General features: G+C 45.8%; 1 protein-coding gene across 1 annotated transcript in view; it reads right to left on the bottom strand.

Moving 5' to 3' along the window:
- LOC121284085 (microtubule-associated tumor suppressor candidate 2-like) overlaps positions 1-27,571 on the bottom strand; it is a 397,712-nt gene that overhangs the window by 39,549 nt on the left and 330,592 nt on the right. The window contains exon 10 of the mRNA XM_041199139.1: positions 12,534-12,600. Within this exon, the coding sequence (XP_041055073.1) occupies positions 12,534-12,600 (67 nt within the window). The remainder of the gene's footprint in view (positions 1-12,533; positions 12,601-27,571) is intronic.

Here is a 27,571-nt window from a genome sequence, read left to right on the forward strand (position 1 = left end):
GGGGTGGTAGATTTAAATCAGAGATACGGGGGAATTACTTTTCTCAAAGGGTCGTGAATCTGTGGAATTCACTACCTCAGAGTGCAGTGGATGCTGGGACACTGAATAAATTTAAGGAGGAGATAAACAGATTTTTAATTAGTAATGGGTTGAAAGGCTACGGGGGAGAGGACGGGAAATTGGAGTTGAGGCCGAAATAAAATCAGCCATGATCTTATTGAATGGCGGAGCAGGCTAAAGGGGCTGAATTGCCTACTCCTGCTCCTAGTTCTCATTATGTTCTTATGTTCTCTTCAACTCTCAGGCTCAATGGGTCCTACAAGTACTTCCAAAGCAAAAGGAGTTCCTTCTACATATAGCGTAGACTCCAACAGGAATGCTTTCACCCTCTTTCGGGCCCAATCGCATGCACTCCTGCTGCCCCTCCCATCCAAGTTCAAGAATATGAAGGGCAACTGTGAGGCAGTTTCTGAGAATCAGGATGTTGGGCAAGGCTAAATTTAACACAAAATGATCGGTTTCCTGTTGTGTAAAAAGAAAAATTTCCAAGCCTTATTACTAATTTCGCTTTCTCTTCTTAAATGTCTTCTTTTGATGGGTTTTCTTCTTGGCAGTACTGACTTTAATCTCAGCTTCCTCTTCAACTTCCCTATTGGCCAGACTAGGCTCAGGTACGAGCTCAACTTGAGTGAGCTCAGTGGTTGAGTCTTCCAGCATTTCCTCATCTGTCAGCTACTTTGAAAACTCAGGGGTCTCTATTTTTAAGGCTTCTTGGCTTCCACATAGCTGGTTTTTCAGTCCTTCCATTTCTTTTATATATTTGTTGGTTGTTTCCTGGAGAATTAAATATTGTTGTACTTTCTCAGCTAATTGATTCTTCTTCTCAGCCAGAGATATGTTGAATTCTTCCTGTTCTTCCTCATACCTTTTTAGTGGTACAAATTGGGGTCTGAGGGAATCTTGCAATATGCAAAAGTCCTTCAGCAGGTTTTCTTTATCTCTTTGGAGGATACTGTCTTCAACTCGAACTCTGTCCTGAAGCATCAGCTCTACAAGTTCCTTTTGTTGAGTCTTTACATGCTCCTTTTTCCAAACAGAAACATTTCCTGCTTCTGATTGACATCTCAGTAATCTCTCAGGATTGATCTCTCTTAACTAGTTTCTTTCGAGGAGACTCAGCCCTCTGCCTGCTATCACTATAATGGGTAGATTAGCAGACCGGCTTCTATATTGGACTGGAACCTTGCATATACCTTTCACTCGTATGTCTTCGCCAGTGTATGTCTTTAATCTAGCATCTGAGTTTTCCAGATTTAGTGGGCGGCCTCCTTCATTCAGATACTTAAATGTATGTTCCCCTTATGACTGTCGTGGATACACCTGTATCCACCTCCATTCGAATGGGTTTTCTGTTGACTTCTACTGTCAAGTAGATTGGCTCTGTTTTACCCATTTTTAAGTTGTGTAGTGAGTAAATATCTGCCTTTGTTTCTTTTGGTTCCTCCATTATATAAATTTCACAACTTCTGCCTTTTTGTTTGAAATTTTGCCTCAATCTTTCTTTAGAATATCACTTAATGTGCCCATGGTGTTGGCAGTAGAAACACTTGGTTCTTCTGAATTATCGTTCATTTGTAGGCTGTCTGGTTCCAATTCTGTTATTATTAATGTGGTTTTTATCTGTTAAACCATTGCTTTTTGCTGGTCTGTTAATGGCAGTTGTTTCCCAATTTTCCACAGAGCCTTGCGCATCCACACCATTTCTTGCCAGTGTCTCCCAACCTGAAGAACCGTGCCTTTTTGTGCTCCCTTGATTTCTTCTGAGTCCCTGACTGCACTTTCCATTGTGAGCGCCAACTCCAGCGCCTTGCTGAAGTTTAAATTTGTTTCTGACAACAACCTTTTTTGAATGGAGTCTCCGTTAATCCCACATACTAATCAGTCTCTTAAGGTGTCATTAATCGAAGTCCCGAACTCACAGTGCCCTGATAATTGTTTTAAGGCTGCTACATAGCAAGCGACTGTCTCTCCAGGAGCGTGACACCTTGAATTGAATTTAAAATGCTGCGTTGTTACCGAGGCTTTTGGCTGAAAGTGGCTTTTCACAAGATTCACCAACTCATCAAAGTTCTTGGAATCTGGGGCATTGGGTGGCATTAGACTACGAATTAGGCCATATGTTTTACTGCCACATGTCAATAAGAGGATTGCCCGCCTTTTCTCCTTCCCCCCAATATGTCATTGGCCAAAAAGAAAAACACGGGGTGTTCAATATAATGTGACCAGTGGTCTGATCAAATGGTTCAATGCGGCCAAATTGTGGCACACTGGATGGAGATAACTTCGACAACTATGATGAGGGCTTACAATCAGCCTGCAAGGCACGGCTGATTCACTTCAGTTGAGTTTTCGTCGCTTTCCTTGATGTCGCTAACTGGTTGTGCTTTGCCTCGTCGCCAGTTGTTATGTTCTGCTATGGGGTTGCTTTGCTCGTGAACCTGTTACACGCTTATCTGCCGGCAGGTGAGTTGATTACAATATACTGCAGACACAGAGACCAATATGAAATGAAGCACATGCTATTTATTTACACAGACAACAGGGCACTAACATGATATGTGCTTCTCCAACCAGACCCTACTCTAGACTAACATTAACATGATAGCCCATGCTACACAGCTATTGGGTCTTACAGTCACGTGGTCAATCTGCTCACGCCCTCTTAAAGGTGTATTACACCTCAGATTACCACATTCCAAATCAACTGTTTAAATTCATTTAATTACCTCACAGTGTCAAGGTCAGCAATCTTTCTAATAACGTCATGAACAATGATCATTTAAATAAAAAAGTATTCAACATTTTAACAGAAGAAAACAAAAGCACGTTTAACTTATTCAGAGTTCTTCATAGCACAGAAGTCAAAAAATAGATTGCACCATGGGCAGAATTTTTAGATCTGTGTGCGGGTGCGATCGGCAGATCCGGGATCGGCCGGGGAATGGACCACCGACCGCGATTGGCCCGCAACCACAATTTCATGCTGGCTGGCCAATTAACGGCCAGCCAGTGTGAAGCATGTGCTGAAATACTCAGCTGGGGTGGGGGCACGAGGAGGGCAGGTGCTGGTGTAAGTACAGGCGAGCGCTGAATGAAAGTTCCCTGAAGGCAGAGAGCTGCCTCAGGAAGCTGAAGGCTTGAAATCAGTTAAATAAAGTTTGTAAAATAAGGAAAAAAATGTCCAAGCATCACAATCAGTCACCTGAACATATTCGTGATAAAAGTGCTGTCCATAAATTTTATTTATTTTTATTTAATAGCAGAAACCTCATTCCGCCCTTGGATGAGGTTTCATGAAAAATGCAAAGTCTGCCTGGCCGATTTGCCCATTCGCCAACCATAAGGTTAGACGGACCATGAAAAATCGGAGACAATTACAACTTTAATGGCCTTAATAGGTCTCTTAATTGTCGGAGAACGTGCTTCCTACTTTTGCACATGCCTGCTGACCAAAATGGGATGACATCGGGTTGCTTGCCCAATGTCATCTTGTCCAATTTCACGTGTGCCCGCACGCCAACCTAAAAATTCTGCCTTATGTCTATTTTACAAGCTTCCATTGAGGGCTCTTCAGATGGCCTTCATGGACAACCATAAGAAGCTTTGGACCTTGAAGGCCTGGCTGCAGACCGTACACTTGGGTGTGGGCTGGAGAAGTCTGCCCAGCTGGCTGTATGGTGCTGAGCATTGGCAGGCTGGGTAGCTGGGGAACAGGCATTCTGTCATTCTGGAAGAGGAGAGCAGCTGCCTAACCCATGGATCTAAGGCCACTACCAAGGAACGGTGTTTCATTACTCCTCTAGTTCTATGTGAGAAGAGATCGCAGGAGTGAGGTGACATGCTAAATACCCCTATCAATAGTGGCGCCCAGAACCAAGATAGCATCCATCTGAATTCCCATTCACAGCTGTCAGCAGAGGCTCGATCAGGTTTGTGGCCACTAAGGTACTGATGGAGCTAACCACTCACTCCATGTTGGATGGATTGGTCTCCATGTTCTTCATGAAGACCCAAAACAGGTTGGAGTTGGATTCCTCTATGCTCTGCAATATTGTGCGAGTGCTTGCTAGCCAGCTGCCCAGCGCATCCAGTGTTTCTTGGTGTATGCCCATAGCCTTCTTTGGTTGCTTAGGTCCTTGGGGTCAGCATCTAGGTCCTCTGCATTAGAGCTGATATATGATCTTGCCCCCTGGTGAGCTGGCATCTGTGCTTTGCTATCTCCGTACCTTAGCTGCCACATTTGCTGCTAATGATTCACCATGTGCAAGACCCTCCCTCCTCTAAAATACACATGCTGCCAGTCTCTGGAGTCAGATTGAGAGACTGTATCTTCAGGAAGACAGGCCTCTTCCTATAGAATGGCACAAGATTATAAACATTTTCAGCACCTCAAGTTAAAGAGATCAAGGAGGCTTAGCTTTTAGTATGAAGGTGAATGGAAAGAGATGAGTGGCTGGTAAAAGAAGTTGCAGTTTGTCATGCAGATAGTGCAAAATGTAGAAGGAAAAGAAAGAAATAGTATAATTTGAGAATACATGTGTAAAAGCACTACCTGACATCTTGTTTAGTGATGCTTCTCATTACAGTCATGCCTCTTCCCACCTGCCTATGAGGATCAATGTGGGTTCTTCCGCAGGGATATGCAGGTGGCTCAGCCTCCTTTGATCACCAACTCCTGCCTCATGTTACAAATAACTTTCTTTTCAAGAAAGAAGGAGCTGCATTGATTATGTCCTTCTGAGGTGTTTAGAGAATTTGCCTGTCATAGTCAAAAACTTTACATGTTCTGTGGAAGCTCCAATGTCTGGAGAAATGAGAGTTGCAACTGTGGTGGCAATAGAAAGGTCAGAGTGTGTGATTGGAAGGAAGAAAGTGGAGTGGCATGGTGCAGTGAGAGCAGGAGAGTGAATGGAAACAGACGGGAGTGTTGTGAGTATTGAGGCTGCAGGTAGTGAAGGGGTGAGGTGAGAGAGGGTAAGAGAGCAGTATTCTGGTGAGGTCAATTAACTTTACCTTGCATTACAATATTGTCATGGGAGCTAGACTCTCAGCATTAACATTCATGATAATCTCTTCTTACTGGCAGCAATGCTGCCAGGAGTGCTTTTTGCTCGGAGGTGGGAATGAATCCTGTCCTCATCCATTGCCTGGACTATGATCTCCAAAGCAGTATTGAGGAAAAGAGGGGCTGGATCTGCAGGTTATGCAGCCACTTCTTTCTTCAGAAGCATTGCTGCTGTCTACACCAACTTCACTTAAACTATTTTTTTTAAGGACTGTGTCGGTGAATTTCTCTTTTTAACCTCCCCCCAAAGAAACTATGGAGGTCTTTGTTTCTGAACAATAATGTATTTTCTTCATTATGCTCTTTTGTTTTGCTATTATATCCCATAATCTAGTCAGTGTCATGAACTATGATAATGGTTTTATACTGGTCTACAGGTGGCATCCTGCAGGCTTTACGTAGAGATAAAAGGAAATGTCATTCAAGATAACAAAACAGAAAGTGCCTGATTATTTGAAGATAATTTTGTTCTTGCATATAATCCAGAACTACATTTCTAATGATTACTAGGCAGTTTCCATCACTTGAAAGGGCAGGGCAATCCTAAGTGTGGTCTAGTCAGCAAACTGTTATTGTGGTTGTATTATCACCTGATTAGAAGTCTGATTATGACTATACCGTTCAGTCCCTCCGTCCCCCGCTGAAAACATGATATGGTGCTATATATATGGTGGCTGGGCATCTCTCTCAGAATCACAGAATCACAGTGCTGAAGAGGCCCTTCGACCCACTGAGTCTGCACCGACACGTGAGAAACACCTGACCTACCTACCTAATCCCATTTACCAGCACTTGGCCCATAGCCTTGAATGTTATGACGTGCCAAGTGCTCGTCCAGGTACTTTTTAAAGGATGTGAGGCAACCCGCCTCCACCACCCTCCCAGGCAGCTCATTCCAGATTGTCACCACCTTCTGGGTAAAAAAATGTTTCCTCACATCCCTCCTAAACCTCCTGCCCCTCACCTTGAACTTATGCCCCCTTGTGACTGACCCTTCAACTAAGGGGAACAGCTGCTCCCCATCCACCCTGTCCATGCCCCTCATAATCTTGTACACCTCGATCAGGTCGCCCCTCAGTCTTCTCTGCTCCAACAAAAACAACCCAAGTCTATCCAACCTCTCTTCATAACTTAAACGTTTCATCCCAGGCAACATCCTGGTGAATCTCCTCTGCACCCCCTCCAGTGCAATCACATCCTTCCTATAATGTGGCGACCAGGACTGCACCCAGTACTCCAGCTGTGGCCTCACCAAGGTTCTATACAACTCCAACATGACCTCCCTACTTTTGTAATTTATGCCTCGATTGATAAAGGCAAGTGTCCCATATGCCTTTTTCACCACCCCACTAACATGCCCCTTTGTCTTCAGAGATCTATGGACACACACGCCAAGGTCCCTTTGTTCCTCAGAACTTTCTACTGCCATGCCATTCATTGAATACTTCCTTGTCAAAGTAGTCCTTCCAAACACTTTTCAGGGTTAAATTTCATCTGCCACTTAGCTGCCCATTTGACCATCCCATCTATATCTTCCTGTAGCCCAAGACACTCAATCTCACTGTTAACCACCCTGCCAATCTTTGTGTCATCCGCAAACTCACTAATCCTACCCATCACATAGTCATCTATGTCGTTTATATAAATGACAAATAATAGGGGACCGAGAACAGATCCCTGTGGTACACAACTGGACACTGGCTTCCAGTCACACATGGCGTGTGTGTCCATAGATCTCTGAAGGCAAAGAGACATGTTAGTGGGGTGGTGAAAAAGGCATATGGGACACTTGCCTTTATCAATCGAGGCATAGATTACAAAAGTAGGGAGGTCATGTTGGAGCTGTATAGAACCTTCGTGAGGCCACAGTCACTAAAACATCCTTCTGTCATCACCCTCTTCCTCCTATAACTAAGCCAACTTTGAATCCACCTCATCAAATTACCCTGTATCCCATGTGCCTTTGCCTTCTTTATAAGTCTCCCATGTGGGACCTTGTCAAAGGCTTTGCTGAAATCCATATAAACTACATCAACTACACTACCCTCATCTACACACCTGGTCACCTCCTCAAAAAATTCAATCAAATTTGTTAGGTATGACCTCCCTCTGACAAAGCCATGCTGACTATCCTTGATCAAACCTTGCCTCTCCAAGTGGAGATAGATATTCTCCTTCAGAAATTTCCCCAATAGTTTCCTTACCACTGACGTGAGACTCACTGGCCTGTAGTTCCCTGGCTTATCTCTACAGCCCTTCTTAAATAGTGGAACCGCATTAGCTGTTCTCCAGTCCTCTGGCACCTCCCCTGTGGCCAGAGAGGAATTAAAAAATTGGGTCAGAGCCCCTGCAATCTCCTCCCTTGCCTCCCTCAGCAGTCTGGGACACAAATCATCCAGACCTGGAGATTTATCTTTTAAGCCTGCCAACACTTCCAATACCTTGTCACTCCCTATATCAATTTGCTTAAGAACCTTGCAGTCTCTCTCCCCGAGTTTGATACTTTCATCCTCATTCTCTTGGGTGAAGATGGACGTGAAGTATTCATTCAACACTCTAGCAATGTCCTCTGGCTCTACCCATAGATTGCCCCCTTGGTCCCTTATGTGCCCTACACTTTCCCTGGTTATCCTCTTCCCATTAATTTACTTATAGAATATCTTGGGATTTTCCCTACTTTTACCAGCCAGAGCTTTCACATATCCCCTCTTTGCTCTCCTAATTGCTTTCTTAAGCTCCACCCTGCACTGTCTGTACTCCATTAATGCCTCCACTAATAATTTGCTTCCCTTGTACCTGCTAAAAGCCTCTCTTTTCCTTCTCATCGTAACCTGAATATCTCTGGTCATCCATGGTTCTCTGAGCTTGTTACTCCTTCCTATCACCCTAGAGGGAACATGTTGAGCCTGTACCCTCCCCATTTCCTTTTTGAACACCCCCCACTGTTCCTCTGTAGCTTTCCCCACAAGTAACTGTTCCCAGTCTACCTTGGCCAGATTCTGCCTTATTTTACTAAAATCCACTCTCCCCCAATCCAAAACATTTTTTTGCAACTTGTCGATTTCTTTGTCCATAACAAACTTAAACTGTACCATGTTGTGGTCACTATCACTAAAATGCAGGGTGCAGGCTGTCCTCTCTTTCTGAATTGAAGCTGAGGGTGAGATTTTGACTGATTCAAAACCACTTACACAAAGTTGAAGTCAGGCCCTGAAGGTTCAAAGCTAAATAGATAAAAATTTAATAAATTAGGTGGGTCACCATGCTTTTATATTATTGTAAACCGTTGCTTCATTCCCAAATTAATCTCGATCCTACAATTTTTTAAAAATTCCTTCACAGAATGTGACCGTCACTGGCTGGGCCAGCATTTATTGCCCATCCCGAGTTGCCCTTGAGAAGGTGGTAGTGAGCTGCCTTCTTGAACCGCTGCAGTCCATGTGGTGTAGGTACCCCCACAGTGCTATTAGGGAGTTCCAGGATTTCAACCCAAGTGATAGTGAAGGAGCGGCGATATATTTCCAAGTCAGGATGGTGAATGACTTGGAGGGGAACCTCCAGGTGGTGGTGTTCCTATCTATCTGCTGCCCTTGCCCTTCTAGATAGTAGTGGTCGTGGGTTTGGAAGGTGCTGTTGAAGGAGCCTTGGGGAACTCCTGCAATGCATCTTGTAGATGGTACACACTGCTGCTACTGTATGTCGGTGGTGGAAGGAGTGAATGTTTGTGAATGTGGTACCAATCAAGTGGGTTGCTTTGTCCTGGATGGTGTCAAGCTTCTTGAGTGTTGTGGGAGCTGCACTCATCCAGGCAAATGGAGAATATTCCATCACGCTCCTGACTTGTGGCTTGTAGATGGTGGACAGGCTTTGGGGAGTCAGTGGTGAGTTACACGTCGCACGATTCCAAGCATCTGAACTGCCCTTGTAGCCACAGTATTTATGTGGCTAGTCCAATTCAGCTTCTGGTCAATGGTAACGCCCAGGATGTTGATAGGGGGGGATTCAGTGATGGTAATGCCATTGAACGTCAAGGGGCGATGACTGGGTTCTCTCTTGTTGGAGATGGTCATTGCCTGACACTTGTGTGGCATGAATGTTACTTGCCACTTGTCACCCCAAGCCTGTTTGTTGTCCAGGTCTTGCTGCATTTGGACATGGACTGCTTCAGTATCTGTGGAGTCGCGAATGGTGCTGAACATTGTGCAATCATCAGCAAACATCCTCACTTCTGACCTTATAAAGGAAGGAAGGTCATTGTTGAAGCAACTGAAGATGGTTGGGACTAGGACACTACCCTGAGGAAATCCTGCAATGATATCCTGGAGCTGGGATGACTGACCTCCAACAATCACAACCATCTTCCTTTGTGATAGGAATGACTCCAACCAGCGGAGATTTTTCCCCGATTCCCATTGACTCCAGTTTTGCTAGAGTTCCTTGATGCCACACTCGGCCAAATGCTGCCTTGATGTCAAGGGCAGTCACTCTCACCTCACCTCAGGAGTTCAGCTCTTTTGTCCATGTTTGAACCAAGGCTGTAATGGGGTCAGGAGCTGAGTGGCCCTGGCAGAAACCAAACTGGGTGTCAGAGAGTAGGTTATTGCTAAGCAAGTGCCATTTGATAGCACTGTTGATGACCTCTTGTGTTACTTTACTGATGATCGAGAGTAGGCTGATGGGGCAGTAATTGGCCGAGTTGGATTTGTCCATCTTTTCGTGTACAGGACATACCTGGGAAATTTTCCACATAGCCGAGTAGATGCCAGTGTTGTAGCTGTACAGCTTAGCTAGAGGCACGGCAAGTTCTGGAGCACAAGTCTTCAGTGCTATTGCCGGAATGCTGTCAGGGCCCATAACCTTTGCAGTATCCAGTGCCTTCAGCCATTTCTTGATATCACGTGGAGTGAATTGCATTGGCTGCAGACTGCCATCTGTGATGCTGCGGACCTCTGGAGGAAGCTGAGATAAATCATCCACTCGGCACTTCTGCCTGAAGATTGTAGTAAATGCGTCGGCCTTATATTTTGCACTGATGTGCTGGGCTCCTCCATCATTAAGGATGGGGATATTTGTGGAGTTTCCTCCTCCAATGAGATGTTTAATTGTCCACTGCCGTTCATGACTGGATGTGGCAAGACTGCAGAGCTTAGATCTGATCTGTTGGCTGTGGGATCGCTTACCTCTGTCAATCACTTGCTAATTATGCTGTTTGGCACGCAAGTAGTCCTGTGTTATAGCTTTACCAGGTTGACGCCTCATTTTCAGATAGGCCTGATGCTGCTCCTGGCATGCCCTCCTGCACCCTTCATTGAATCAGGGTTGATGGTAATGGTAGAGTGGGGGATATGGCGGGCCATGAGATTGTGTTCGAGTACAATTCTGCTGCTGCTGATGGCCCAAAGCATCTCATGGATGCCCAGTCTTGAGTTGCTAGATCTGTTTGAAATCTATCCCTTTTAGCACGGTGGTAGTGCCACACAACACGATGGAGGGTATCCTCAATGTGAAGGCGGGACTTCGCCTCCACAATGACTGTGCGGTGGTCACTCCTACTGATGCTGTCATGGACAGGTGCATCTGCGGCAGGCAGGTTGGTGAGAATGAGATCAAGTATGTTTTTCCCCTCACCACCTGCCGCAGACCTAGTCTAGCGACTATGTCATTTAGGACTCAGCCGGCTTGGTCAGTAGTGGTGCTATCGAGCCACTCTTGGTGATGGAAATCGAAGTCCCCCACCCAGAGTACATACTATGCCCTTGCCACCCTCAGTGCTTCCTCCAAGTGGTGTTCAACATGGAGGAGTACTGATTCATCAGCTGAGGGAGGGCAGTACATGGTAATCAGCAGGAGGTTTCCTTGCCTATGTTTGACCTGATGCTATGAGACTTCATGGGGCCCAGAGTCAATGTTGAAGACTCCCAAGGCAACTCCCTCCCCACTGTATACCACTGTGCCACCACCTCTGCTGGGCACCAGCAGGACAGGACATACCCAGGGATGCTGATGGTAGTGTGTGGGACATTATCTATAAGGTATGATTCCATGAGGATGACTAAGGCTACAATTGCTGTTGTCGTTCTGGTGCCTAGGTCAAGTGGTCCATCCGATTTCACTCCTTTTTTGTGACAACTAAGTGGCTTGCTAGGCCATTTCAGAGGGCATTTAAGAGTCAACCACATTGTTGTGGGTCTGGAGTCACGTGTAGGCCAGACCAGGTAAGGACGACAGACTTCATTGGCGAACCAGATGGGTTTTTACAACAATTGACAATGGTTTCATGGTCATCCTTAATTCCAGATTTTTACTGAGTTCAAGCTCCACCATCTGCTGTGGTGGGATTCGAACCCGGGTCCCCAGAGGATTCCCTGGGTCTCTGGATTACTAGTCCAGCGGCAATATCACTATGCCATCACTTCCCCCAATGATCAGTTTCTAATTTTTGCAGACAGAAGGAACATGTGCACACTTTTTTGCCTTTTTCAACGAAACAAAAGTTTCGGGACAGTCGTTCCCTGGTTCATTCCACAGGTCAGTGCTTTGACCAGAATCAGCCTGCCTGGTTTGAATTTGAACTAAGCTGCGCAGTTAACTGTTCCATGCTGCATTCACCATGGCAATGCCACTACCAATTAGAGTCCATTTGCCAACCAATCGGCACTCTCTTCTCATGCAGTATAAATTGTTGTTTCCCCTATTACAGTTGGTAATTTCTTGTGAGCTATCCTGATGAGTGCAAGACAAAAAGCTTTGATAGCATGTCTGTTTTTTCAGCAATACTTTTTAATTTTTCCTCAGTATTATTTATATTATTGTTTTCTACCAGTACACACAGGTAAATGTGCAAATTAACTTAGCACAGTATATCTTGCATGCCATTATAGAGCAAGATAGGCTTATGCACATGAACTTCTGGATGTTTATTTTATTCAATTTATTAAATTCTTGTCTGCCTCAGCCTAAAGGAATGATACGCCTTATTTGGAAATGACTCACAGTGATTCAGATAATAAGTATTACTACATTTAAACATTTACTTCAGTTAGGCTGTACTAACAGCTAAGACCTGAAAACATCCATTAACATGAAGCAAAGTTGGAACAAAATTGTAGATATCATGAAACAGTGCAATTAAGCCTTACATGATGCAAAAGGAGACTATGCATAATTTGAAAGTGTGATGAGAAAACTACTTGATGACACTCAGGCTAGGACAAAAACAAGTCATGACCTCATCACCAAATCAGCAGGGTGAATTATTGTTCTGTATTTCGCCACTGGAATAAAAGCAGCCATTAGATCCATAAAAAAATATTTCTGTGCATTACTTTTGTAGGAACTTTATAGAAAAAGAATATAGTTAGAGAGGACAGAGAGTAATGCTTGTGGTGCATTTCATTGTTCCGCTTACCTACTTCCTCCCTGATATGAGCAAGCTCAATGGAGAGTTCTTTCTCTTTGATAAGGACGCTTTCATTCTGCAAATAAGGACAGAAAAATTTAGAATGCAAGAAATAGAGAATTGTAATAAATGAGTGATTTGGACCCTGCCCACCCAGTGAAATGAACAGAATGAAAAGCAGGCAGATCCAACCTACTTAACTGTTGCCCAGGCAATGATGGTAGAAATCTACCCCTATATTCTGTATGTCCTGACAAATGACTATTCTGAGGTAAGTGTTCACAACCACAATTAATTACTAACATACTCCCCTGGAGGTTTTATTTTGTGTATTTTCTACAAAGATCTCAATCTATCCTTTGTCAATAGTAACTCACTGAGGCCTTCTTAATAGTTACTAAAGTCAGAAGCCACCTTTTCTGTCACTTGTACATCCAGAATTATCTGAGCTGCAAAACATTAAGTAGTTACAGGAGATTAGTAAATTATGAACTCTGTCCTATAGACTTAACGATAATATCCAAATCAAGTCAAAAATCAACAAAAATAAACTTCTGTTAACACCGGAAAACGAGAAATCTGAGATTGAAAAACTAACTTCAAAAGAGAATGAAAAGCGACCACACTGACTCTCCCATCCTATTCAAATTAAAAAAAATAACAGTGATAGTACAACATTATTAAAATGTAGGCTAAAATAGTGAACAAAAAAAAATACTCTTTGGAGTTGACACCTAATTATAATGTAGGATAGAAAATGGTCAGTTTAAGTTATCGCAGTGGTTAGAGTTGTGAATTGAACTGCAGCTTTCCATATGCCCTACATCTTCAATATTCGCAATATAATAATGCAAACCTACAAGGCCACTGTGAATAAAATTAGGCTTTCCTCCTCATAAAACACTTTGACAATCATAAAGCCAACACCAAAATTATTTCAACTCGGGCTGCACCATGACTTTAGTCGCCACCCTGCGTTAGTGGAACAAAAAGAAACAACGGAAGCTAAATTACCCTCTTGTCCAGACAACCAAAGCAGTAATACAGCTTGCAACAGCAATGGCCCATCCTAGCAGGCTTGCTAATACACAAGCCTGCTTCATTCAGTTGGTCTGCTCACAAGTCCTTTGCTGCAATGATTTTTAGTAAATGCTGCACACTGGCAACAGCTACCCCTACCTGCATGTGGCACCACAAACTACCTTATTTCTCCTAATATTTCCAGACACACATAAAGGAGAAAGAAAGATACAGGGAGATTATCGACATCCTGCTCAGGAGGAGGTTACTGTGCCACTGCATGCAGCATCAGAGTGAGGCTGATCAATAAGGATATGTCACTGATTCCATGACTCTTAAAGCTGACAGCATAACGGCACAGTGGAGATTTGTAAATTTAACGCATAGAAAAAAGGAAAATAAATTCCATTACTAAAAAGTATATAAATCACAGATTTTATGAAGGAAATGGTTCCCTAATACTGGTTGTAGCATCGATATAAATCTACATTCCTGACAGCTGGCTGAAGCCACCAGTCATGTGTTTAAAATTGGTCCCTTTAAAAAGTCACTGTTTTGTTACACAGCCACTAGCTTCATTGTGGTAATGGGTGGGATTACAATAATTCAAACCCAGATATGTGCAAGATATCTCTGTTTAGACTGTACCTAAGAACTGAAGTGGTACTGCATTGTACATCAATCAATTCAGATTTGTTCCTTCAATTTATAGTGTTATGTTTAAGATTGTGTACACAACCCTAATTTTAAAACAACAAAAGAAATAAAAAAAACAGATTCCATCAGCACCTAGGAAGCAAAAGGATAGGTTAATGTTTCACAGAAACCTTTTGTTATAACTGAAATGTTCTTTTTTCAAATGGAGATGTATTTTCAGTTTTTATTGCATGTCTGCAATGTTTGCAGTTTTTTCTCTTTATTTCCTTGTTAGTTGAACATAGCAACATTAAAACAATCATTCACTACGATAAATTATGAACATTAACTTAATGGATAAAGCAACTTAAAGTTATATACCTCTTACACACTTCAGGAAAAAGTAAAGTGCATTATTAAGAAAGAAAGAGCTTCCATTTATAAATCGCCTTCCTCTTTTCTAGCCAGCAACAGCAATTCACAGATAAGAGAATCGTTTTGTAGTGTTGTAACTGTTATTATGTAGGCAAATGTTTTTTGTTTTATTATTCATTTACGGGATGTGGGCGTCACTGGCTGGGCCAGTATTTATTGCCCATTCCTAACTGCCCTTGAGAAGGTGGTGGTGAGCTTCCTTCTTGAACTGCTGCAGTCCGTTAGGTGTAGACACAGTGCTGTTCCAGGATTTTGATCAGCGACAGTGAAGGAACAGCGATATATTTCCAAGTCAAGATGGTGAGTGGCTTGGAAGCGAACTTCCAGGTGGTGATCTTCCCATGTATCTGCTGCCCTTGTCCTTCTAGATGGTAGTGATTGTGGGTTTGGAAGGTGCTGTCTAAGGAGCCTTGGTGAGGATGTGGTAGTTTTCTGTGCACAGTAAAGGCCTTTATGAACAAATGAGAAAAATTATCATTTTAGATAAAGACAGCTATGCTAGCCACATTGCTAGGAGAATTGCCTGATCTTTTTAAGGAGGGATCTTCACAATCCGTCAGCAGACAGAGCCTCAGTTTAAAGTCCTGCCTGAAAGACAACACCTCTGAAAAAGCAGCATTCCCTCAGTGTAGCACTAAAGGGTCAGCAGAGGCTACACATTCAATTCCTGGAATGGGGCTTTGATCCCACCACCTCCTGAATGTGATGTTACCAGCCCTGTAGAGACTGATAACTTTGAAAAAAGGAATTTGAACTTATAGTTGATAGCTGAAAGGATGACACAACAAGATTTCCTATTTTAATACTTTTACAGTAGCAAACGGACTAAAAGCACTTATGACTAAACACCATTGTTTTAGGCAACTTAATCTTTAAACTACCGAACAGAACATTCCCCTTTTTACTTTTAGCACAATGAAAGAAACCACTTCACAGGTATATTAAGTAGTCATTCTTTTTTCTTGGACCCAGTCCAATGTGATTCTTAGCTCCCGAGGGTTAACTTCCATTACTTTCCTTTACAAGCCTGGTAACTTTTAACCCCAGGACTGCCTTATACGGTGAGGGTTTTTCCTGAAGATTCTCCCTCTAGTGCAAGCTAGGCGAATCTTTCAGCCTCCTTTCAAATCCTCATAAATTTGATCTTTTCAATCCCCCTGCACAGTGTATCATAGAGACTTTTTGGCCTCTAGTTACTCCCTATCTCCCAAATCCTGGTAGACTGCCTGTGTCTGTGGGTTTTCAAGGATATCCACTCTGAAAAAGCATTTCCGTGATGTGAATCACATGGGCCTGGTATCCAGGTAGAAATACTGATTAGCTACTCTTGAGACATCAACTCTCTTTCATCTTAGAAGAAAATGGACAGTTTAAAGCATAACTTTTTTTTAAATTCATTCATGGGATGTGAGCTTCTCTGGCTGGGCCAGCATTTATTGCCCATCCCAAGTTGCCCTTGAGAAGGTGCTGGTGAGCTGCCTTCTTGAACCGATGCAGTCCATGTGGTGTAGGCACACACTCACAGTGCTGTTGGGAAGGGAGTTCCAGGATTTTGACCCAGCAACTGTGAAGGAACAATGATATATTTCCAACTCAGGATGGTAAACTTATAGGTGGTGATGTTCCCATCTATCTGCTACCCATGTCCTTCTAGATGGTGGTGGTTGTGGGTTTGGAAGATGCTGATGAAGAAGCCTTGGTGAATTGCTGGAGTGCGTCTTGTAGATAGTACATACAGCTGCTATTGTGCGTTAGTGGTGCAGGGAGTGAATGCTTGTGGATATGGTGCCAATCAAGCGGGCTGCTTTGTCCTTGATGGTGTAAAGCCTCTTGAGTGTTGTGGGAGTTGCACTCATCCAGGCAAAAGGGAAGTATTCCACCACACTCCTGACTTGTGCCTTGTAGGTGGTGGACAGGCTTTGGGGAGTCAGGAGGTGAATTACTCGTCGTACGATTCTTAGCCTCTGACCTGTATTGTAGCCATAGTATTTATATGGCTAGTTCAGTTCAGTTTCTGGTCAATGGCTACCCCCAGGAGGTTGATAGTGGGGGATTCAGTGATGGTAACGCCATTGAACATTAAGGGGTAATGGTTGGATTCTCTCTTGTTGGAGATGGTCATTGCCTGACACTTGTGTAGTGTGAATGTTACTTGCCACTTGTCACCCAAGCTGGATATTGTCCAGGTCTTGTTGCTTTTGGACATGGACTGCTTCAGTATCTAAGGAGTCGCGAATGAACATTGTGCAATTATCAGCAAAAATCCCCACTTCTGACTTTATGATGGAAGGAAGGTCATTGATAAAGCAGCTGAAGATGGTTAGGCTGAGCACACTACACTGAGGAACTCCTGCAGTGATGTCCTGGAGCTGAGATGGCTGACCTCCAACAACCACAACCATCTTCCTTTGTGCTAGGTATGACTCCAACCAATGGAGAGTTTTCTCCCTGAATACCATTGGCTCCAGTTTTGTTAAGGCTCCTTGATGCCACACTTGGTCAAATGCGGCCTTGATATCAAGGACAGTCACTCTCACCCCACCCTGGGAGTTCAGCTCTTTTGTCCATGCTTGAACCAAGGCTGTAATGAGGTCAGGAGCTGAGTGACCCTAGCGGAACACAAACTGGGCGTCACTGAGTAGGTTATTGCTAAGCAAGTGCCACTTGATAGCACTGTTGATGACCCCTTCCATTACTTTACTGATGATCGGAGTAGACTGCTGGGGCAATAATTGGCTGGGTTGGATTTGTCCTGCTTTTTGTGTACAGGACATACTTGGGCAATTTTCCACATAGCCGAGTAGATGCCATTGTTGTAACTGTACTGGAACAGCTTGGCTAGGGATGCAGCAAGTTCTGGAGCACAAGTCTTCAGTGCTATTGCTGGAATATTGTCGGGGTCCATAGCCTTTGCAGTACCCAGTTCCTACAGCCGTTAACTGATATCACATGAAGTGAACAAATTGGCTGAAGACTGGCATCTGTGATGCTGTTGATCTCCGGAGGAGGCTGAGACGGATCATCCACTCGGCACTTCTGCCTAAAGATTGTAGCAAATGCGTCAGCCTTATCTTTTGCACTGCTGTGCTGGACTCCTCCATCGTTGAGGATGGGGATATTTGTGGAGTCTCCTCCTCCAGTGAGTTGTTTAATTGTCCACCACCATTCATGACTGGGTGTGGCAGGACTGCAGAGCTTAGATCTGATCCATTGGTTGTGGGATCGCTTAGCTCTGTCGATCACTTGTTGCTTATGCTGTTTGGCACACAAGTAGTCCTGTGTTATAGCTTCACCAGGTTGACACCTCATTTTCAGGTAGGCCTGGTGCTGCTCCTGGCATGCTCTCTTGCACTCTTCATTGAATCAGGGTTGATCCCCTGGCTTGATGGTAATGGTAGTGTGGGAGATATGCCAGGCCATGAGGTTACAGATTGTGTCTGAGTACAATTCTGCTGCTGCTGATGGCCAACAGCTCCTCATGGATGCCCAATCTTTAGTTGTTAGATCTGTTCGAAATATATCCCATTTAGCATGGTGGTAGTGCCACACAACACGATGGAGGGTATCCTCAATGTGAAGGCAGGATTTCGTCTCCACAATGACTATGCAGTGATCACTCCTACTGATACGGTCATGGGCAGATACATCTGCAGCAGGCGGGTTGGTGAGGATGAGGTCAAGTATGCTCTTCCCTCATGTTGGTTCCCTCCCCACCTGCCACAGACCCAGTCTAGCAGCTACGTCCTTTGGGATTCAGCCAGCTCGGTCAGCAGTGGACATAGCTGCTAGACTGGGTCTGCAGCAGGTGGTGAGTGAACTAACAAGAGGGAAAAACCTACTTGGCCTTACCCTCACCAACCTACCTTTGCAGATGCACCTGTCCATGACTGTATTGGTAGGAACAATCACTGCACAATCTTTGAGTGGTTGAAGTCCTGTCTTCACAATGAGGATACCCTCCATTGTGTTGTGTGGCACTAGACCCGTGCTAAATGGGATGGATTCAGAACAGATATAGCAGCTGAAAACTGGGCATCCATGAGGCACTGTGGGCCATCAGCAACAGCAGAATTGTATTCAGCCACAATTCGTAACCTGATGGCCTAGCATATTTCTCATTCTGTCATTACCATCAAGCTGAGGGATCAATTCTGGTTCAACAAAGAGTGAAGCAGGGTATGCCAGGAGCAGCATCAGGCATAACTAAAAATGAGGTGCCAACCTGGTGAAGCTAAAAAACAAGACAACTTGCATTACAAACAATGGAAGCGGCATTCCAAACAAAGAGCTAAGTGACCATACAACCAACAAATCAGATCAAAATTCTGCAGTCCTGCCACATCCAGTTGTGAATGGTGGTAGGTAATTAAATAACTCACTGGAGGAGGAGGCACCACGAATATCCCCATCCTCAATGACTGGGGAGCCCAGCATATCAGTGTAAAAGACAAGGCTGAAGTATTTGGAACCATCTTCAGCCAGAAGTACTGAGTGGACGATTCATCTTGGGCTCCTCCTGTGGTCCCCAGCATCACAGATGCCAGTCTTCAGCCAATTCAATTCACTCCATGTGATATCAAGAAATGGCTGAAGGCACTGGATACTGCAAAGGACCTGACAACAGTCCAGCAATAGCACTGAAGACTTGTGCTCCAGAATAAGCTGTGTCTCTAGCCAAGTTATTCCAGTACAGCTACAACACTGGCATCTTCCCAGCAATGTGGAAAATTGCCCAGGTATGTCAAAGAGAGTCACAGAATTGTTACAGCAGGAAGGAGGCTTTTTGGTCCATCATGTCTGCATCGGCTCTCCAAATGAGCAATTCACCTAGTGCCATTCCCCAGCCTTCTGCCAGTATTCCTGCAGATTCTTCCTTTTCAAATAACAGTCTAATTTCCTTTTGAATGTTTCAATTGAACCTGCCTCCAGTAAACCACACTCTCAGGCATTGCACTCCAGACATTAACCACTCGCTGTATGAAAAAGTTCTTTCTCATATTGCTTTTGTTTCTTATGCCAATTGCTTTAAATCTGTGCCTTCTCGTTAGCGATCTTTTCACCAGTGGGAGCAGTTTCTCCATTTTTACTCTGTCCAGACCCCTCATGATTTTGAATGCCTCTATCAAATTTTTTCTTTGCCTTCTTTTCTCCAAGGAAAACAGTCCTAACTGCTCCAAATTAGCTTCAAAACTGAAGTTCCTTAACTCTGGAACCATTCTTGTGAGTCTTTTCTGCACTTTCTCCTTCCTAAAGTGTGGCGGCCAGAACTGGACACAATAGTCCAGCTGAGGTCAAACTAGTATTTTATACAAGTTCAACATAACCTCCTTGTTCTTCACCCTATGTCCTTATTAATAAAGCCTAGGATATTGTATGCTTTATTAACTGCTCTGTCAACCTGTCCTGCCACCTTCAATGACTTATGCACAGAGGTCCCTCTGTTCCTGAACCCCCTTTAGAATTGTACCCTTTTTTACATTACTGCACTAACTCTTTCAGCATACCCCCTGCTCGTCAGTTCCCACCTCCAGCTTGCCTCCTCTCCCAACTCTCCAGCTCACTTCCTCTCCCAACTCTCCAGCTCGCCTCCTCTACCAACTCTCCAGCTTGCCTCCTCCTCCTGACTCTCCAGCTTGCCACTTCGCTCCGGCTGGCCAAGCTTGTCATTTGCCAACCCTTTCACTTACCACATCCCTCTGCAAATGCCTCTCGCTCGCCACTTCCCTCACCCGAACCCTTGCTGTGAGTGGGGCTCAGGAGAGGAGCAGGCGAGCAGCTCCCAGGAGGCCTTTGCTGGCGGTAGGAGAAGTGCTCCTGGAAGACCCCAGGTAGATAAGGCCTTCGGCTCAGAACCTTTCACCCCTCCTCCTCCGTCAGTGAGCAGCTTGTCTTATCTGCTACCTCTATATTATTTCCCTCTCATGTTGCAGCTCAAAGGAGGGCTGCCCCTGTATGGCACCTATTACTGAGAATAAGTGGTGTGCCCAGATCCCTTGTAATTATAGTCAACACCTTTCGTATGTGCACTAGCTCTTCCTATAGATTTCACAAACTGCAAATTACTCCTCAAACACCCCTGGGCTTCCACAAATTCAAACAAAGTTTGAAAATAATCAACAACTAATGTACAAGTTTCTGACCCTGCCTTTAACTAACATTGGTGAGGGGTTCTTTGTGCTGCTGTGCACATGTTTAGTTGTGTGTGTTGTCAAGAAATAGGAACTTACCTGATTTCCAGGTGGAAGTCAGAAACTACAAGTCCCAACATACCCTGGGTGTTTCCACACATGGGCAGATTGGGAGTGGGCTATGCATGTGCAGTTCAGCATTGTGAGATCTTCGGTCAGAGGACAAGTGCTCAGTGGGCCTGGGTGGGAAAAAGATGACAAGAAAACCCAAGCATGGAACCCAGGAGTGGGGCACCATATACAGAGAAGTTCCAGGATGAAGAGGGGGCAAGGAGAGTTCCAAGAGAGGTAAAGGGAATACAGGAGAGCATTTAAAGAGTGGCAGAGGCCTAGCGGAGAGAAACTACTAGGGAGGGGGGCAAAAAAGAGGCTCCACGTAGTAAACATGCTGCGGTTGACAGGCTCCAAGTAGTGAGGGCTCAGGGAAAGCCCTGGAGAGCTGAAAAGGCAGGAGAAAGTTGCTGACTGTGCTGTGGGCCACTGGGGCAAAGGTAACCCTTTGGAGCAGTAGCGCTCTGTTTGGCAGGCCTGAAGTTGTGCCTGTGAGTTGACTGGAGTGCAGACTCAGGAATCCAAGGGAACAGAGTCTTGGGAGATGAATTTGAAACCCTGGGAGGTGAGCAGTCGTCGAGGCAGTCTGAGTTGGAGTGACTTTTTGAGACAATTCTGAGGCTAGATCTTCAAAAGGGAAGAGTGAAGACTTGTAATTCCTCATAAGAGAGACAGAGTTTTAACAAGATTGTGTAATTCACAGAGGATACTGACATCTGGGTGAGTTGCTGAGAAATCTGTGGGATCTGTCTTGGTTACACCCGCCATTTATTTGGCCCAGTTTGCCTGTTAATTCACATGCACCTCATGTTTATTCTGAATGTGAGAGTATAAGATAGATATTGGAAATTGTTTTACATTTCTGACTTTATATAGTAAAGTTTATTTTGTTTGTTTAAAGCCATAGAATCTTGTGGCTTTATCTCTAACTGGGCCGTAACTTCCTTGCAGTGTAATCAGCGTCGGATTTCCATTCTGTGCGCAAATACTTAAATTAAATTATTTTTGTGCCTGTCTCTCCAGACCTTCCGACTCAGGCCGGGTGAAGTCCAGTGTCCCAAGGTCCAGCGTTGAAGTCCAGAAATTGACAGGCCAGGGAGAGGGTAAGTGTCTAAGGTAAGTGGATAGGGTTTGGGGGGCTGGGGGGATTGGAAGTCCGGGGGTGGAGTCGGGCCCCGGTGGGAGGGGGGGGTTAGACCTATGGGGGGGAGTCAGATCTCAGGGGGTTGAAGGTCTGGCCTCAGAGTGGGTCTTGCGGGGGGCGTCGGACCTTGGGTGGGGGCTTTGGTCTAGGGTGGGGGCGATCAGACCTCAGGGAGGAGTGGGGGGGGGGTTTTGGACTTCAGTGGGTGGGAGGGTTGGCACGGGTTGGGCCTGCAGTGGGTGGGGGGTGTTGGGTCGGTCTTGTGGGCTCGGGGGGGGGTGATGGGGGGTGGGGGTCGAATCTGGATCGTATGGTGGGTCAGATTGGGCCTATGGGGGGGGGAGGCAGCAGGTTAGGTTGGAATGGTGGCATGGGGGAGTGCGGGGAATCCCATGGCAGGTCCAGTGGCAGGAAATACTGAGGTGGGGTTGGTTATCTGGCGATGGGGGGAGTCCCCTGGGGAGGGTCGGGGGTGTGGGGGAGTTCTGTGGGGGAACGGGAGGGTGGGGAATACAGTGGGGGGTGGTTATTCAGGGGGTGGGGAGTCCTCTGGGGGGTTCAGAGGTGTGGGAGAGTACCGTGGGGGGTCAGGGTGTGGGGGGAGACCCCTAGTGGGGAGGGTCGGTCTGGGCCTTTACAATAGTTACCCAGAAGTTAAAGGAGGTTTTAATTCTTCTAACATTTTTCTGGGTAACTATTGGTGTAATCCTGTTGCAACCATCCGAAGATTGCAATTTAAATCACATTCTCAGATGGTTCCCATCTCAGGACAATTGCAATTGCCGTGCAAACCCTTACCTGTGAAGTTCTGAGAGGGGCTCCACAATGCATCTTGGGTACCCCCCCTCCCTCCAATCCAATGCTGGGGAACTCGGAAGTTATGGTCCATTAAGAACCTTGGATCTCCACCTTTGTCTACTTTAAACAAAAAGTTATTGGACCCTAATCGGATTGTACCAAAAACTTAGAGGTCTGGTCCAGGATCAAAACAGTGTGTTTAAAAGAGGGTGTTAACTAGAGCCTCAAGGTTCAAACTGGCGTTCGGCGCTGACTGACATCATGATCTGCCTACTCTGTATACATATAAAGCATGCTTGTAATGCCCACACTGACACCCTCACTAATATGGCATTTGGTGGAACCAAAATGCACCTGTAATGCCAAGGCCATTGGCACTATGGACCCGAACTCTGCACATTTTTAAAAATTTAGTTTACTTTAAAACATTTAGCATAGACCATATCTACAAGGCTGATTCTGATGATTGCTTTCCTCATTGGTGGTGAATTGCATCAGGAGGCAGCTTATTACTACCTATCCCTTGTGATATGTTGCCAAGGAAACCAGATTCAGAAAATATGGAGACAGTAATACTCTGATGAAATTCCCTACGGCAATTCACTTCTATGATTTAAGGTCTGGTACAAGTCTGCTCCAAATATAATATGGGGTTTGAAACTCAAGGTGAAGGTTTAAAAAAAATCATTGTCCTAGATTTTTTTAATGCCACATTAGTCATGCTAATACTGTTACAGCGCAATATAGTGTCTAGCTTGGCTCAGTTATAGCACTCATATATATAAGTCAGAGGGTTGAGGGGTCAGGCTAAACCCCAGAGACTTGAACATGTAATCTAGGCTGACCCTTCAGTGCAGTACTGAGGAAGAGACATCAAAAAAACTGCAAAGGGATACTAAGAAAGCGGCAAGAGCTGAGAAAAGGAATCTGAGAAAAAGCTTGTGAGGGATATCCAGCACAATAATGCTAAAAGTTTTTACAAACACACTGGGAGAGTGACTAAGAGTGACATAGGCCTCTTATTAACAGATACAGATGACATTGGAATTGGAAATCAGAAAGTGTCAGACTTACTAAACAGCTATTTTGTATAGTAAAAGATGAATATAAAGTACCAGAGATACAAGGAAAAACAAAAATAAATCAAGGGAGGAACAAACTACATTAAATATAAGTAAGAAATTGTGATGGAGAAACTAATGAGATTAAAGATGGGCAAATCTCCAGGACCCAATGGTTTTCACCCCTGGGTATTTAAAGAAGTTGATGCTTTAGTCATGATCTTTGAAACCTCTCGATTCACGAATTGTCGCCTAGGATTGGAAAGCTGCTAATACCATTCAATTATTCAAGAAAGGTCAGAGAGGAAATTACAGACCTATTAGTTTAACAACAGTTGTCGTGAAATACCAGCCTAAATTTTTGGACAGCGTGCGGGCATGATCGGCGGGCCTGGGAGTGGCCAGGAAATGGAGCACCTACTGCAATCGGCCCCCAATTACAATTCCATGCTGGTGGGTCAATTAAGGCCCACCCATTGTCAAACATGGCTCCCCAATGGTTGGGAAGGGCTGGGCAGGGGCCTGTGGCTTCCGGGCCCAATGGTGACCCAGCGGCCGGTTTAAAAATGGCACAGGCAGCCCCTGGTAGGCTGCCAGCGACAAACACATCTTCAGCATTGTGACCACGAAGCTATGGCATCAAGTGAGGCTGCAGATGCCAGGTGGGAGGGCAGGTCAGGTGGGCACTTGCCCCCCCCCCCAGTTTTCAGATAAGTGCCTCACGGTCATCAGGTGGCTGACAGGAGGGGCACCTTTGCCCTTTGCCCCCAGGGATAGGAGGAAGAGGCCACTGCACTTACAAGAAGAGCTTGGGAGGAGATAAGCAGCGCCGGTCAGCAGCCATGAAGTTGTGCGGCGTACCTGGGTCCAGTGCCGCAAGAGGTTTAATGACCTACTGTGCTCAGGAAGGGTGAGTACCGTATTGGCGTGGGTCAGCATGTTGAAGTGTTAAGGGCTGGCTGCCCCCTCAACCTGTGAAGCTCAGGGGTGTTATAGTCTGAGTGCCAACTGTCAATCATGCCGGAGCTGACCAAGGGGGTGGGCCCTGGCTGCTTGAACCAAGTGCCTTGCGGCTTGAGGTCCATGACTCGGATGTGCCCTGTGAGGTGTTCCTCGGGTGGGGTTGGCCAGACTGCAATGGCGCTGCAGGTAGAAAATGGACTAATCAATGCTTTTCTGTCCACTAAGAGGTCGTGGACTGGCGGAAGCCCCGCTAACCTCCTAATCCTAACGAGGTATGAGCAGAAAGCCTTGGAGATGGAGAGCAGGCACGCACCTTGGTGAACCGGCCACGGAGAGCCTGGGGTGTCAGATGAAGGTAAGAATGCAGTGCACAGAGGTGAGAGTTTTGGATGGTGCAAACATTCTCGTGTAGTCTCATATTTAATGGGAGCCTCAAAACTGGATTTCCCATCGATCACTGAAAGACGATGGCACCATGATTCAGATCTTCATTGTTTCACCAGGATGCCTGGCACGCACAGTGACAATGTGATGACTTAAACTAATGGAATGTTGTGGTTCTCCTTTAGATTTGCCACTAGGCACCCAATTGCAGGACCCCGAAGAGCCACCCTTGACGCCAGAGGACTGCCAGGCTCCACGTGCACCTCCGTAATGCCCACTCTCTGAACCAGGCACCAGCGCAGATACCACACTTGGCTGAGCGTTAGATTGGTGCACAGCGGTGAGGGCACTTCACAATCACTTGAGGTGCAGGTGGAGGCAGAGAGCGCCCAGAGCACCGGCAGTCGGAGGGCTGCTGGAGACCAGGATGATGCTGAGTCGAAGGCAGATGATGAGCCTCTGGAGTCGTCAACTGGGTGGCAGATGCTGGATGTCCAACAGGATTTGCGGGAGGATCTGGCAGAGAACCATGAGGGTATGCGTGCCATGGTCTCTGTTATGGAGGAGTCAATATGGAGCATCAGCACTGCATTGACCCTCATGGCCGAGACCCCTGCTTCCTCCATTGAGGGAGTGGTGACTCTCATGGAGAGGCAGCTCCAAGAAGGGAATCAAGGGTTCCTGGGATTGCACTCGAACCTGCAAGTCCTCACACAGGCAATGACCTCAGGTGGTCAGTGTCAGTGATGGAGATGGATGAGGCACCCAGTATCCCAGCTTTGTGCCCATACATCAATGGTGAGCAGGAGGTCCAAAGCGAACTCATATTGGCACACAAGCTGCTTGTCATCTCTGCAGGCTCCTCTCAGGGAATTCTGGACAACGGCAGCAGCTCCTCCACCCCTCTGCCAGTGACCGTGGCATCTGATGAGGCTCTGGTGACTGGGGAGATGCCAGCTGTGGCACTGGCTACTCCCTCCCAGGCAGGGCCAGCAGAGGCTACACTGGCCAGGGGACGATTGCCAAGTTCACCAAGGCCATCAAGATACCAGAGTCAGCAGGCTGTCTCCTATGCTGCTGCCAGTGAGGGGGGAGCACCAAGACATAACACTGACAAACATAGGGTTAAGGCACCATGAGCACAAGAGGGGCTGGTCACGGGTGATCTTGTGCAATGTTTTGTTTATGTTTACTGGTTTGGGGTTGAAGGCCAGAGAAGGAGACGTTAATTTGTTTGGACGGTCAAATGAGATAATTTTTTTTTGTAATGGCCTGAGTATGCTTCACCTTTTTTATTCATTTGGTGCAGGTGATGTCAGTATGTAATGCTGGAAGTGGGTGGCTCCAAACTTTATTGCACAGGCACTGAGTGGACCTTGTCCATAGAGAAATGAATGAAAGTCAATGCCCACCTGAATAAAGCTTCTGTCACCAGCTTGACACAACTATGGACAGCTGATTGGGAGACTCCACACAGATCCCCCACTGACCCCTGGAAAGAGTCAGATGCATAGAAATTGAGAGCCACTGTGACCTTCAGAGCCACTGGCATGGGGTGCCCGCCCACACAGTCGGAGCTGATCTCAGGCCCAATCATCTGACAAATGGAGGTCACTGTATTGAGATAGCTGCATTGCTGCCTCTAAACGCTGGCAGGAGGATAGTGGTGTCTTCTGCAGCCCCTTTCGCCTTGGACTACCTGCCGTCTCTGCGTCCCTCTTGCCTGTGCTTCCCCCCCATAGGTTCCTCCCCTGGAGGCTGCATTGGGACACGTGGCCTCCTCTTCCTTCTGCCCCTCTCTTCCTCCTCAGAGGAGGTGCCTCCAGCAGAGAGCACAATCCCCATTACCAAGGTAAGGGAAGGCTGTCTGATACCTGGAAGGGTCCACATGATCTGAATCCTCCGGGGAGCCTTGGGGACACCAATGAGCCCTGAAATGAAGCCTGGAAATGTTAACAATGAAGCACCGAACAGAGATGAAGCTGCCAAATACCAATAAACAACCAGCAGCAAACTATCTCCGAAACTCCTCACTACTCACAATGGCAATGCTACTGACCCTTTTAATCCCACCCTTGGATGAGGTTTTGCAAATTATCGGCTGCCCGCCTGCCCATTTTGCCCATGTGACGAACGCAAAATTGCACGGGCAACGAAAAATCGGTATCAATTGCCTTTTTAATGGCCTTAACTTGCCTCTTAATTGATGGTGGGCGTGCCTCCGACGCCCGCATGCTCCCACTGACCGAAATATCGCACGAGCGCGGGATGACGTCGGGATGCTCAGCCGACGTCATCTTGTGCGAATTCACGTCCGATTGGGTCGGGCGCGCACCCGCACTCTGACCTAAAAATCCTGTCCATAGA

The sequence above is a fragment of the Carcharodon carcharias genome, chromosome 11 (assembly GCF_017639515.1).
Source record: "Carcharodon carcharias isolate sCarCar2 chromosome 11, sCarCar2.pri, whole genome shotgun sequence".
Taxonomy (NCBI): Eukaryota; Metazoa; Chordata; class Chondrichthyes; order Lamniformes; family Lamnidae; genus Carcharodon; species Carcharodon carcharias.